The 12,972-nt window shown below is 56.9% G+C and overlaps 2 protein-coding genes across 13 annotated transcripts in view; one reads left to right on the plus strand and one right to left on the minus strand.

Moving 5' to 3' along the window:
- Positions 1-12,269, plus strand: part of C2H1orf226 (chromosome 2 C1orf226 homolog) — a 267,134-nt gene extending 254,865 nt beyond the window's left edge. For 5 of the 11 annotated variants that reach the window (XM_045809709.2, XM_045809706.2, XM_045809708.2 and 2 more), the window contains 2 exons: positions 9,288-9,597; positions 10,414-12,269. In XM_045809709.2, coding sequence (XP_045665665.2) covers positions 9,288-9,597; positions 10,414-10,888 — 785 coding nt within the window. In that variant the 3' untranslated portion in view covers positions 10,889-12,269. The other 6 variants (XM_045809716.2, XM_087855930.1, XM_045809715.2 and 3 more) reach the window with 6 other exon arrangements.
- On the minus strand, positions 2,131-4,773 carry SPATA46 (spermatogenesis associated 46). 2 transcript variants are annotated; one of them, XM_045809576.2, is made up of 3 exons: positions 4,578-4,773; positions 3,242-3,355; positions 2,131-2,657 (listed from the first exon to the last, which is right to left on the minus strand). In XM_045809576.2, exons 1-3 carry the CDS (start codon positions 4,771-4,773, stop codon positions 2,131-2,133), a joined length of 837 nt encoding a protein of 278 aa, XP_045665532.2. The 2 variants fall into 2 exon arrangements, with proteins under 2 accessions (XP_045665532.2, XP_087712068.1); XM_087855942.1 differs by lacking the exon at positions 4,578-4,773 and adding an exon at positions 4,425-4,503.
- Positions 12,270-12,972: the final 703 nt, after the last annotated feature.

Raw genomic sequence — 12,972 nt, forward strand, 5'->3', positions numbered from 1 at the left:
TCACTGTCTCATCTGTAAAATGGGGATAAAATAGACCACATAAGGGGATAATGAAGAGTAAATGAGCTTGCGTTTTACAAGCACCCAGCAGAGCGCCTGGCAGGGGCTCAGGGCACCATAGAGCTTAACTTCCAGTTGTTGGGGGAGGGGGGTTGTGCCCGCGTGGTCAGTGCATTTGTGGGCTGGGTGCGTTTTCTGTGTGCTGAAACTTTCCTCAGAACTCTGCACGGAGGAAGTCCCTGGGGGTCCCAGTGATGCTATTAAATGTGTGAAACGCAGAGAAGAGAGCGCCCGTCCTCACATGAAACTCAGGCCCCTGCCAGGCAGCAGTCGGCATGTACTGTGGCCCTTCTGCTCAGACCCCGGCTGTAGGATGGCTGTCTTTTTTAACATGTTCTGTGCCTGTGACACGGATGCTCTGGAGGAGGGAGTATGGGGTGGGTGGAGGGTGTGAGGCCAGACAAGAGCCAATTTCTCCTGATTCTCCCACAGACCGAGGTAAGGCCACGAGGCACCACGTGAGCCCCTCTTTGTACTCCCCTCAGTGGCCCCACTGAGGGGACGCACATGCCCAGCGACGCATGGAAGGGGAGTTCTTCAAGGGCCTAGGTGGCTTTTCCATTTTGGGAAACAGGAAATCAGAGTGAGGACGGGTCCGCTCCCTCCCCCGGGGGGTCCAGGGAGTGATGTCAGGGCTGCCTAGAGAGATCACCCACCCCAAAATGGACAGCCTGGGACCCTGGAGCCCACAGTTCAAGTACACTCTTGGGCTCTGGCTGGGTTGGTAGAGGGTGGGGAGAGAGAGGGTGGGGAATGTTCTCATGGCAGGAATGTGACAGGATGTGAGCCAGAACCACCACAAATGCTGTTTTAGCAGGACAGGGATAAGCAGAGGTGGCTCTGCTAAACCAGAAAGCAGAGGCCCTACTGTATGGCCACCGGAAGGGCAAGGGGAAAGCTTCCATCCCAACCCGTTGGCCAACATGTGGGGAGGCAGAGGTGAAGGGAGGGGTGGTGCTGGGGCCCCTGAAAGGAGATCCCCCTCTGCGGTGAGGGCACCCCCTGGGGCATCAGGGAGACGAAATGAGAAGTAAATAAGGCCTAAAATTAAGACCATTAAGCATTTAGCTTTTTTTTTTTTTTTAAACCACATAATGGGTAAAACAGATGTCCTTCCTGCATCCCTGATGTCCAGCCACGTTTCTGGGTAGGAGTTGGTAGTGAGGCTTGCTCAGAAATGGGAGGAATGTCAGGGCTGCCTGCTGGCACATTACTTGGTCGTGGGAAGCGGAGTTTTCACGTGTGTACCTGCCTCCTTTGACATGACTCAACACAGCCGGGTAGAGATGCCCCTGGGTCACAAGCAGATCTGTTGTGCGTCAGGAAGCACGACCCTTCCAAGTGAAGGATTGTGGTGCACGCGGTGGGCGTGGGCCCAGCCTTGTGCGCCTCTTTCTGCCTTACGCAGGGGGGCATGTGGTCCTCCCCGTTCCACCCCGTGAGAGATCTGACACCCGAGCGGCTTTCAGACGGCGCAGAGGTGCTGCTGGGGGAAGCTTCCCTGTGCCTGCAGGAAAGGGCGTCCGCTCTCCTCCCCTTGCTCGAGCTCTCCCGCGGGGTGTGGCAGGGACTGATCACAGGGGGACCAACGGGAAGCCAGTGTCGTAGAGCAGCGTTCTCATGCTTGAGCTGCCCCAGAATCACCCGGAAGCCTGCTGAGAGCACAGACTGCCTGGCTACCCCCAAGAGTTTCTGATTCAGTGAATCTGAGAAGGGTCTGAGATTTCATTTCTAGCAAATTCCCAGGGGACGCTGACACTGCTGATCTGGGTACCTCACTTTGAAAAGCCCCACTATAGAGGCTATTCTCAAACTTGACAAGGAGAGGGCAGGGGAAGGTGGGAGGGAGAGGGAGGGGGGCCTGGGGTTGCTAGGCAGCCATTTGCCCAAGGGGCATGGGATGGGGGCCGGGGCCGGGAAGGACTGCAGGTGGGTCAGGGTGACCTCGGACTTGACAGAAGGCTGTGACTAACTTCGGTTTATTGACATCTCTCTGGAGACACAAATAGGCTTCATCCCCTCTTCACCTGAGGGGTCCACAAACAGGACAGCTGCCGCCCTCCAGCCGGGCTACTTGAAGGCCTGGCCGCTGCCTGAGGAGAGCCTATCTCCCGGCTGGGCCTTCTGCTCCTTGCCCCAGAGGGTTTTGAGCTTGCGGTAGTACACCTTGCAGCTGAAGCCCTCCCTGAAGCCCCCCTTGATGTGGCTCTTGAGGGAGTGCAGAGTGGGGTACATGCGGCAGCAGGCCGCGCACTTGTAGCCGCTCTGCTGGGCCGGGTGCCACCTGGAGGCCGTGAGGATGTCCTGGTACGTGATGTAGTCTGTGGAGTCCAGGCCGTGCCTGGATTTATTGGTGGCCTCTTGGGGGCAGGTGTTCTCTGGGGAGGAAGAGGATGAGCAGACGCTGTCAGCCAAGTCCTCGGGAAGGCAGCTGTCCCCCCTGCCCTGGTCCCGCTGCCCCTCTGGGAAGCTGTAGGCCCCCAGGTGGCTGTCCTGGTCCGTGCAGACGAAGTAGCTGTAAGGGGAGAACCAGGGCCGGTAGATGGTGCATTTGCGTCTCAGCTGCTCCCCGTTCTGGGGGTCCCCCAAAATGCAGTCTGCGGAGGAAAGGGTGGAGTCTGAGCATGAGGCCCTGGGGTGGCCGGGGGCCACGGGAGAAGCAGAAAGGCAAGAGGTCAGGAGTCGGGCGTGGCCTCGGGGTCCCCCCCTCTGACTGCAGGTCTGAGAGCAGGCAGGAGTTGGGGTGGTGAGAGCCGCCCGAGGCATGCCTTCCTGTTGCTCCCACGAATGGCAGTTTGGTCTCCGGGGGTGGGGGGTAGAGACTCCACTTGCATTCACTGAGCCCCGGCATCTGCCAGGTGCTTCTCTCCCTGCAGGCACCTTGCCTCCGCCTCAACTCAGGGTAGGCAGGTGGCTCAGTGAACAGCCAGCCCTCTGGCTTCCCAGTGCCCCGTTTCCGCCACCAGTGGTCGTGGCCACTTTTCCAGCTTCACGGTCTGTCTGCCTGCGACAGCGTACTCCAGGCGGAAGCTGCTGTTTCACCCCAGCTCGGGAGACAGGCCTGTGGAGGTCTGCTGAAGGAAGGACCAGGAAGGTGGGGGGAGGCACCCTTCCTGTAGGGGAGAAGCCCTCGCCCCTCCAGCTTCCCACAGGTGCCCGCCCAAGGCCGAGAAGGCCTCACCTGGAGAGAACACCGTGTTCTGCACCCCATGCCGGAAGGCGCTGCTGTGGTGCTGGGCTGGCAGGCCCTGCGCTGGGCTGGACACCTCAGTGGGTAATGCAGTCTTTGCAATGTCTGGGTTATGGAAGAAACGCTCTGGTGAGCTGTGCAAGGTCGGGAGTCCTCTTCTTAGTGACCACTACCCCGCCTCCAAACATACCTAAAAGGCTCTACCTTGGGACTTTAAGACATTGCAAAGCTGAAGAAAAACAGTGCCCTCTTTTGCACCCAGATAAGCAGAACTATTCTGGTGGCATCCGGGGGAATTCCAAATGGGGCATTTTCGTTGAGATCTGGGAAAGATTCTCTCCAAAGGAGAATTTTCGCTGCAGACCAGATGACAGCTTTCTGCCTGGCCCATCCTACTCTTGACCTTACTGCAGCTCACCGTGTGTGTGTGTGTGTGTGTGTGTGTGTGTGTGTGTGTGTGTGTGTCTGTCTGTCTGTCTGCATTCCAGCCTCTGGGCTTTTTCCAGGATCCAGGGGAGGGAGTCTAGTCATGGACCACATAGCTATGTTACATGACCCCTTTGGGGATGAGAAACCAGTTTCTCCAATTGAAACATCTCCCGCACACAGCCGGGGAGCGTTCAGGTGGTCTCTAGCTTCATGAACACCCTGATGACTGCTAACGCTTAATAAAGAGCCAGCCTGCCTCAAATCCCAGAAGGGGACCGGAGCTCAGTTTGGGAAACCGCGGTATAAGGGTTCTCTGGACAGGCCCAGGGGTGTTTAGGAGAGTAGCCTTCTGAAGCTTTAATGTGCACACTTCTCCAGAAATCACCTGGGGGCATTGCTACCCACACAGGTTCTGATTCCGCAGTTCTGGGGGCAGCCTGGGATCCTGCACTGCTAACACGCCCCAGGTGAGGCCGACGTGGAGGCCCACAGACCACGCTTGGAGTAGCACGTCCTCAGAGCCTTGATTCCCTGCTGTGCTACTCGGGGACCCTGTCTCCTACGTCCCTGCTGAGGGGTGGGTGAGCCTGCCTCTTCTCCAGCTTGTCCAAACAGGGCTAAAACTAGCCCCTACTCTATATAGACAGTCACCTGAGATTCTAGTGAAGGGGGGACAGACTGGATAACAAATGTTTTCCCCCATCATTCCCTTGCCAGAAATGAATAAACAGCAGGAACTACTTACCATGTATGCAGCATTTTGAAAAATTATTTTCTCCCCATGTGTAATTTGACTTTCTCACTAAATCGTAGTCCTGTAACATGATCTGGTAGAGTACTCAATTAAAAGCTTCTAAAAAAACCACATTTTTGTGGCCCTAGTGGCACCAGAGTTTACCTGGCAAGCTGGTGGCACGTGAGGACATAATATCGGGAAAAGTGCTCAGGGCTGAGGAAGAGATTCGAGGTCCAGAAATGCTGAGGAGTGAGAAGTTCTCCATATTCTGACTACCGTAGGTATGGAGATCACACGTCTGCTCCCAAGAGGCTGTTTGGGTTGTCCAGACGATGAACATTCTGAGTACAGTTGACATCACAAGAAGGTCACATGATTCCACGCGCTGGCCAGGCTGTCCCTTCCAAAGACGGATGGAGTCTCTTAAATTTTGGAAAGGTTTTTTTTGGACTTGTCATTGCTCATTGGCCTGCCTCAATTGAGAATGCCCAGGGGGAAGGAAGCCTATGGCAGAGATGTGACCGCAATGTCATCTGTTGACCCCGCCCCATTGATCTTTGGTGTCTTTTTGTGTCCTTGCTGTAACCCCCCCCCCAGCTCTGGGGACCTCTGTCCTCTCTGAATAAGCTTCTTGCTTTGCTTCTCCTTCATCTGCCTCACCTCTGCCATCAGACGTTTTTGTTCTTTTCGTTTGTAAGTTTGGGGTATAATACATTTTCTTTGGAAATCATTTCAAAGTGACACAAAGTGGCAGAACTAAATTCAGTTTCCGTGTATTCTGTATGCAGGTTTTCCTATCGTTAACATTTTACCCCGTTTGCTTTATCACTTCTCCTGCCCCCGCCCTGTACTTGGTTTGCTGAGCTATTCCAAGGTAAGTTACAAGCGCCATGGCCCTGGTGTCTAAATACTTCAGTGTGCGCTGCCTAAGAATAGGGACCAGATAATATTTTAAATGGTCGGCGCTGTCTATTTTTAGCAAATGACTAAAACACAGACGGGCGGCTTACTCAACACCATTTTGCTCCCTATAAGCAGTTTGCCAGGGAGACTGCCCTCCAGAGCAGCCAGGTTGCCTCTTGTCTCCGCTTTGCTTCTGTCCTATCACAGCCTCGCCCGGTGGACGGCTGTGAGTAAGGGTGAAAGGTGATCAAGCCGCTTTGACGATAAGCCCCTTTCTACAGCGTCACAACAGGTGCAGGCTAGGTACACAGAGTGCATTCTTCTAAACGTGTGTATGCTCAGGCTGCGTGGAAAGACGTGGCCCGGTCGTGGAGCAGGTGCACGTGTGAGTGAGCTGTGTGAGAGCCTGGAGTCGTCTTCCCGTTGGTATCTGCCTGCAGGACTTTGACGTTGCGGGACAGGGTGGAGAACCTCACTGCCTCCCTCAGGGCCTGGCTTGGAAGCTTAGAATGAGTTGGAATTTAATGGACACCATGGACTTTGGCAGCTTTGAGGGTATTGGCGATTCGACACAGCCCTCGTGATGCAGAGATAGATCCTGGGGTCCTACGAGTTGGCTTGCGTGAGTCCTTACCCCCGCTCTGCCGTTAGCGACCTATGCAGCATTAGGCAAACCCCCCCTCCCCCACCACCATGGCCTCCTGTTTTGTTCATTTAGACGCTTGGAATGGATGAATGTCTCCCTGGTCTAAGATCAGGTGATTTATGTGCAGAAATGGGACAGGAGAGTAATGAGCGTTGCACACGGGATCCAGAAGATTTTGAACTTGATCCTGCAGGGGGGGGTCATTGAATTCTTTCTGCTGCCAGCTTGGGAACTTCAGAGAGACTTCCTGGAAAGGGGGCTCAAAATATTGGGGAACACATGGGAAGCTGTGTTAGTGCCTGTTTGTAGAGTTTTTAAATACATGACTCTTCCAGTCTAGGTATTGAACAGTGTGCGGGCACCTGGTTATCCGGGGTTGGTGATATTCCTGGCAGCGGGGCTGTTGTCTCACATGTTATACGCTCCTGGTATGTTGTTGCTGGTGGCCCGGGCAGGAGGTGACACTCCCAAAGTGGTCGGCCACTACATAAAATGTGTCTCTCTCTCTCTCGTTTGTTTCCCACCTGCTTTCCGAGCCCCTTTCTCGGACAGGTAAGATACCGTCTTCCTTACGGACGACTTACGTCACAGATGCTTTGCTCTGCACGGATGTGTGCATGTGGGAATGCCACGGGGCGGGCCACCAGGTCGGGGGCTCCTCATTTTTTTTTTTTCCATCATCGCCATTATGTTTCGAACCACCCCACGTCTAGTCCAGAGGGAGGGACAGAGTGTGGGGGTCGTTAGTGCCATCAGCAGGAAAGGGGCGCATGGCACATCCTTCGGGTGTGGAAATGAAGGAAGCCCCCCCAGAGTCCCACTTCTGAGAGAAGAGCAGTCGTTCCCGGGCTGACCTCAGGAGTTATGAGTGGCTTTCGTAAATGGAAAAAGGCTCGGGAACAGTTCTTTACACTCTCTGCCCATAATGTGGTCAGGTTTTAAGTATTCCTGTAAAAAGCCAGTTCAGTTAAGCCACACTTCCTAAATGCCGACTCTCGTGCCGGCCCTATGCTGAGCACTCCAGAAAGTAAAAATCACTGGAATGCTGCATCCCCTTGAGGAGCTCACCATTTCATTATCGAGCCAAGGTGCGTATACCAGGAAGACTTGGGGAGCTGTCAAGAGCACCTGGGACAGGTTATCTTTAAATGACTTGAGAATTCAGCATAGGCCTTCGGAAGGGTAGAGAGCGAGAATACAGGAAATCTACAATGGTGCGTCATCCATCAGTTACCTATGTTTATTAGAATGTTTTTCAAATAAGAGGAGCTCACAATTCGCAAGTCACTTAGGTGTTTGTTTGTTAGGTGTTTGTTTGTTACTTACACTTTCACAAAGAGCACGTCTGCACTGTAGATTTAACTCGAAACCAGTAAGGAGACCACCACGGATGTATCTGAGCCAGGAAGTGGTGGGGGATCTGCCTTCCCCAGAGAACCTCTTTTGAACATTTGCCCTGGTTCCACGGTGGCCCAAGTATACTTGCTGGTTTGGGGGGGGGGGATAGTTAAATGCTTTCATTTCGAAGGGCTTCTCTACGAGTCCACAGATTTTATGGTTAAAGAAAAACTAGAAGGATACGGGATGTGATAGGGAAAGTGTGCAGAAGTGGGTGGTGGTGTGGCGAGATAGCGCTCGGAATAGAGTCAGAGGAGCTGATAACCCCGTTGTGGGCTGGGCTGGAAGTCCCGCTAGCGTGGTGTGGCCACACCTGGCACCCAGGCCACCCCAGCCAGTCAGCTCTGTGCCCCAGACCCCAGGGCTGTTCTAACCCAGTTCCCTAGCACGGCCCCCACCGTGGTGCTTTTCCTGTGTATGCAGCAGACGTGCAGACCTGGGGGTAGGGTTCATCTACTCCTCTCCCCACAGCTTCCTGCTGCTGCCCGAAGACCTTTACAATAGGGCTTCTGTAGCTACTTGGTGCAGAAAGGATATGTCTGTTAAAACCGCAATAAAGGGAGATGCGGCTGGGGACTCAGCAATGCAGGGCAGAGAGAGCTACTTTAGGCCAAGTTCAACGCAAGAAGCAGCACACCCAACCTCACTTACTCTTGGGAAGGGTCAGCGTGAATAGACACTTAGAGGCGTAGACAAAGAACAGAGTCCATGACCAAGTGTAATCTCTCCTTCCCCCAGATGGACAGAGTATCTGGAGTAGTTGATAAGGACAGAAACCTCCCGTGTGCTTCTAAGGCCGCAGAATGGATCTGGCTCCTTGGAGGACTGAGCTTGACTTCCAGGTGGGGGTGGGAATGCCCTGGTACAAGCGTGTGGATGGTGTGGCTTAAAGCCCTGAGCGCCAGTCGTTCCAGTGACAAACCTTGGAGCTATGATCTTGTCCTCTACAATTCTCCCATCTGCAAAATGGGTCTGCCAGTTCGAGAGATTTATTGAGCGCCTACTGTATACCAGATCAGGCTAGCCTTTAAAGATACAAAGATGAATGAGACCTGGCCTTTGCCCTGCCAATGTTGACAACCCAACGGGTCTACCTGCAGCCCTTGGAGATAGTCTTTCCAACCGAAGATCTGGAGAGAAGGGCCATCAGTGAGGCAGCTTTTCCATGATCCCAGGCCGAAAGGAAGTGCTGGAGAGGGTGAGAACACCAGAGTGCTGATTCAGCCCCACCAGTAATGGCCCTGCGACCTCAGACCGGGCAGGCAGTCATTACTCTGAGCCTGTCCTCCTGGTCTGTACATAGGATCCCTACCGTAGCCCGTCTCGGGCTATTGGGGGTGCTGGTCAAGCTCCTCCTGCTCCCTTGGCACCAGGAATTTGGCGTGAGCCGGGCTGGACCCCCCCACTTGGCATCTCTCTGCACGCAGCTGCCCGTTCTCCCACGTTCCTCCTCAGGAGAAAGGGGGCCTGTTTTCCCGCAGAGAAAATGGGCTCCACAGGCGGCTTTCAGTGGGGGGCTTCCACCTCGAGCCTCCTCCAGCTTCGGTCCCAGTGCTGGCGTCCGCTCAGCTTGTGTTCACAGCGATAGAAAAATACCATAGTTAATGACTTCATCGTTTTTTCTTCAGAGGGCTCGGTGACCCCAAGGGAAGGGGTCATGGAGGCAGGTTTAAAGGGATAAGTCCGGTTGAAGTTAGAGGTTTATGGCTCGAGCTTGTCACCGATGAACTGGGCGGGGCGGAGCTGGTACTGCTAGTCCCACATCCCATCAGGAAAACCGAGGGGAAGGGTCAAGAGTGTGTCTGCTGGTTCTCTCCCGAATGTTTCCAGAGCCTCGGGAAGTGCCAGCCGTGGGTATGGTGTAAGGGGAAGAGGCAGAGTGACCCGTGTCCGCTCACTGTGTCCGTCTTCCCCTCTGTTTGCAGTGGACCATGGCATGTTTGAGAACTTGAATGCGGCCCACGCTCCGAAGCTGCAGCCCAGCTGCTCCTTCCCCCACTTGTCCAGGCTGGCGGCCCCCGGCTCTGCCACTCTGGGGTCGGTGGAGCCTGGTGGGCCGGGACTCTGGGTGGGCAGCAGCCAGCACCTCAAGAACCTAGGTAGAGCTGTGGGGGCCAAAGTGAATGACTTCCTGCGGAGAAAAGAGCCCTTGAGCCTGGACGGTGCGGGCGCCATGGAGATCAACAGGACCGCAGGGGCCCGGCTGGCTGGCGGAGTTGCTGGCGAGGAGGAGAGGTGAGTGCGGGGGGCGTGCTCGCAGAGCCCCGGGGTGAACCTGTGCCTCCAGAGAGCAGCCCTGAGCTGGGGACGCGAGCTTGTCATGTGGAGAACAGGGCTGGGCCGGGCGCCTGGTTGCTGGCTGCCACCCCGTCACCACGGCCGAGGTTTGCCCGTCAGATGTTCGCACACGCCGGGCCACCTGCTCCCCTAACCCTTGCAGCGGCCCTGAAGTGGATCGGATCATTCCCATCTGGCACAGAACTAAGTTCAAAGGGGTAAGGTGGGGAGCTTCCGGTTACGAAGTTAGTTGCGGGCAGAGCTGGATTCGAACCCCGGCATTGCTGGAAGCTCCCACCCAGCCACACCTCCGACCCGCTGCCCCACTGGTGGTAGTGGAGGAACGTGGGCATCCGTGGGATCCACCGGGGCAGGAGAGGGAGAAGTCTGCTGGGGTCAACCGGTCCCTTCCAGGCCTTGTTTTCAACACCTACTATGCTCCTGAGCGGGCAGTGTCTCTCCTAGGGCTCACTGCAAAGCTTCTGATGTGACCCAGCTCACCCGTGGTCCCAGCGGCAACACTGAGCGGCTGTCAGCACTGAGCCTGGGCGGGCGGTGGGGGGCAGGGGGGCACCAGCGAAAGCCAGCAGTGCTCAAGCTGCCGCAACCCATACACCAAACCGAGGATGAGGCCCCAGCAGGAGAGCACTTGCTGGGTGGGTGAGCTGCCATGCAGTGGGAGCTAGAGAAGGAAATTGGGGGCGCTGGGGTCTCACCATCCTTAAAGCACACGTGCCTGTTGTCATCAACCCACTCTTGACCCTCCCCTCACAGGTCCGCACAGCAAGAAGCGTTCCCTCGGCTGGATCCTCCGCCTCCCGTCACCAGGAAACGAACCCCTCGGGCGCTGAAGACCACGCAGGACATGCTGATTTCATCCCAGCCCGTCCTGAGCAGCCTGGAGTATGGGACAGAGCTATCTCCTGGGCAGCCCCCGGACACCCTTGCAACTGCCCAGCTGGAGGCCCCCATGGAAGTGGCGGATGGGGGCGAGGCTCTGCCCAATGGAGAGGTTTCCCTGTCCGTGCCTGACCTGATTCACCAGGACGGCCAGGACGAACCCAAGCTGAAGATGACTGAGTGCCGAAGGGCCTCCTCCCCTGGCCTCCTCGAGAGGAATGGCCTCAAACTCAGCCTGAGCCCCATCCACCTGGACGAGCCGCTGGAGGACAGCGGCCCCCCTCCTCGGGCACGGACCTCCAGCCTTGACAATGAGGGCCCACACCCAGACCTGCTCTCCTTTGAGTAGGGCCTCTTCTCCCTGCCAAGCCTCCCTTTCCCTTCTGCCGTCTCCTTCCCTGGTACCCCTTGCCCCCCAGCTCTGCGTGCAGAGCTCAGCAGAGAGCTGGTCCCCCCATGTGGGCTGTGCAGGGCCAGGAGTCCCTGAGTCGTCCTCCTTAAAGGCTCATTTTCTATAAGCTCCTCTGGGTGCCGGCCGCAGCCCCAGGATGTTGGAGCACCTCTACTCCCAAGCTGCCCTGACTTCCCACTGGACCCCAGGGCCACCGGCCCGGGATGAAGGATCTTGCCTGCCTCCCATGGGCTGCCTTTGCTCCCGCCCCTCTCCCTCTGTGCCCTGACTCGTTTCTCCTGCCTCAGGTGGGGGAATCTGGCTGATGGGGAATGATGGGTTTGGCTGATGATGGGCCCAGTCCTAGAAAGCCGCATACCCTGAGTGCCGCCCAGCCACTGTTCCTCTCGGTCCCAAGACCATGGAGGCCCCAGGTGGTTGCCTTGCCTCTGCCCTTTGAGTTGGGCCAGAGGAGACACCAGGCCTGAGACCTGGAGGCAGCCTGGTCACGGGGGTTTCTCCGGCTGTTTCCCATCTGGCCAGTTGGGGAACGCACCAAGCCCCCCAGGGCAGGGCACAGAGCCCATCACTGAGGTGGCACTGGGGGAAGGGGGTATGACCCGCCACTTGTGGGCTCCCTGCGCAGAAGGGGAGGCCAGGGCACCCCTTGCCGTGTGAGGACAGGGTTGGACACGCCCCGGCAGAGGCAACGGGGCCGATTACCATCTTGCTTTGGGGGCGGGCCCAGGAACTTGGCGTCCAGGCAGCTGGCCTTGAGAGAACCTGGAGCAGAAGTCGTGGAAAAGACAGGATGAGGACAGAGCAGCCATTGGGGGGTCAGAGTGCTTTTCGGGGACCACCCCACGGCCTGAAACGAGGCAGATGTAGGGTCCGGGTATGGTAAGTGCCAGAGCCGGGGTGACGGACGTGAGACTGGGATGTGGCAGGAGCCGTGGGGCGAGCTACCGCTCACTAGGCAAGAGGTGCCTTGTTCCTGTGCTGAAATTGCCTGGGTCTCCCTTGAGGGGCCTCTGCCCTGCCTTCTCCTTGCCTGGATGCCACATGGTCCTCTCTGCATCCCGGCCTTCGGGATCCATGTCTGGGACCAACCCGGTTCATCCAACCCTAACTGGTTCCTGCCCTCCTGGGTTAACCCACTTTTATGTTCCTGTCTCCCACCAGGGATCCTGTCATGCTGTCTTCCTGTGGCCAGGAGACCCTGTCGGGGGGTGAACCCAACCCTGGGGGCCTTTGCAGCAAGAAGAGAACCTCCCATTTGTTGAACAGGGTGGCTGGCTCCCTGGGGGAAGGCTGGCGTGGCACATCTAGCTGTGGCAGGCCGGTGGGCAGTCTTCCTCCTGGGACTCCTGCCGCCCCTTTTCTGTCCATTCGGCTCCCCCTGCCCCCACCCCCGACACTGCTCACTTCCCACTTTACCCCATCACCCAGTTCCTGCTCCCCTCGCCCCCACCTCTGCCGTGTGAAACATCCAACCAACTTCTCTGGACCCGGGAGCCTGATTGGGGAGGTGGGGGTGGGCTGGCCAGGATGCCGGCTGCCCTTCGCATGGCCTTGCTTCTGCAGCCCTGTAACCTTGGCACAGCCTTCTCACCCCATCTTCCATTGTTCCGGAAAGCCAGGCTGCACGGCACGCTCACAGCAAAGCCTTGCTCCCTCACCCCCCCCCACCAAAGGGGCTGCACAGGCCGGGTACCCTGCAGGCCGGGGCGCAGTGGGCAGAGCGGCTACCGAAGGTCTAGATCCTGCCGCCTTCCTCCAAGAACATCAGGAAGGTATGACCTCTGACCCCGAGACTCAGAAGTTCTCGGGACTAGCATTTGGAAGCCTGTGAGTCCTCCCAGACTGGCTAGGAGTTTTGCACCCAATACAGAGCTGGGGGTGGGGGCAGGGAACCTAAAGATGTGTGCTGGGAGCTTCCACGCCAGAAGCTCCGTCTGTGTCTCTGGCGGGAAACTTAGCAGAGCCGTTCCCCCCTGGGGCTCCTGCCCCAGAGATCAAGGTGGCCCTGGCCGGGTGATGTG

Source organism: Ursus americanus, chromosome 2, assembly GCF_024610735.1.
Source record: "Ursus americanus isolate L20-20 chromosome 2, mUrsAme1.1.p, whole genome shotgun sequence".
NCBI lineage: Eukaryota > Metazoa > Chordata > Mammalia > Carnivora > Ursidae > Ursus > Ursus americanus.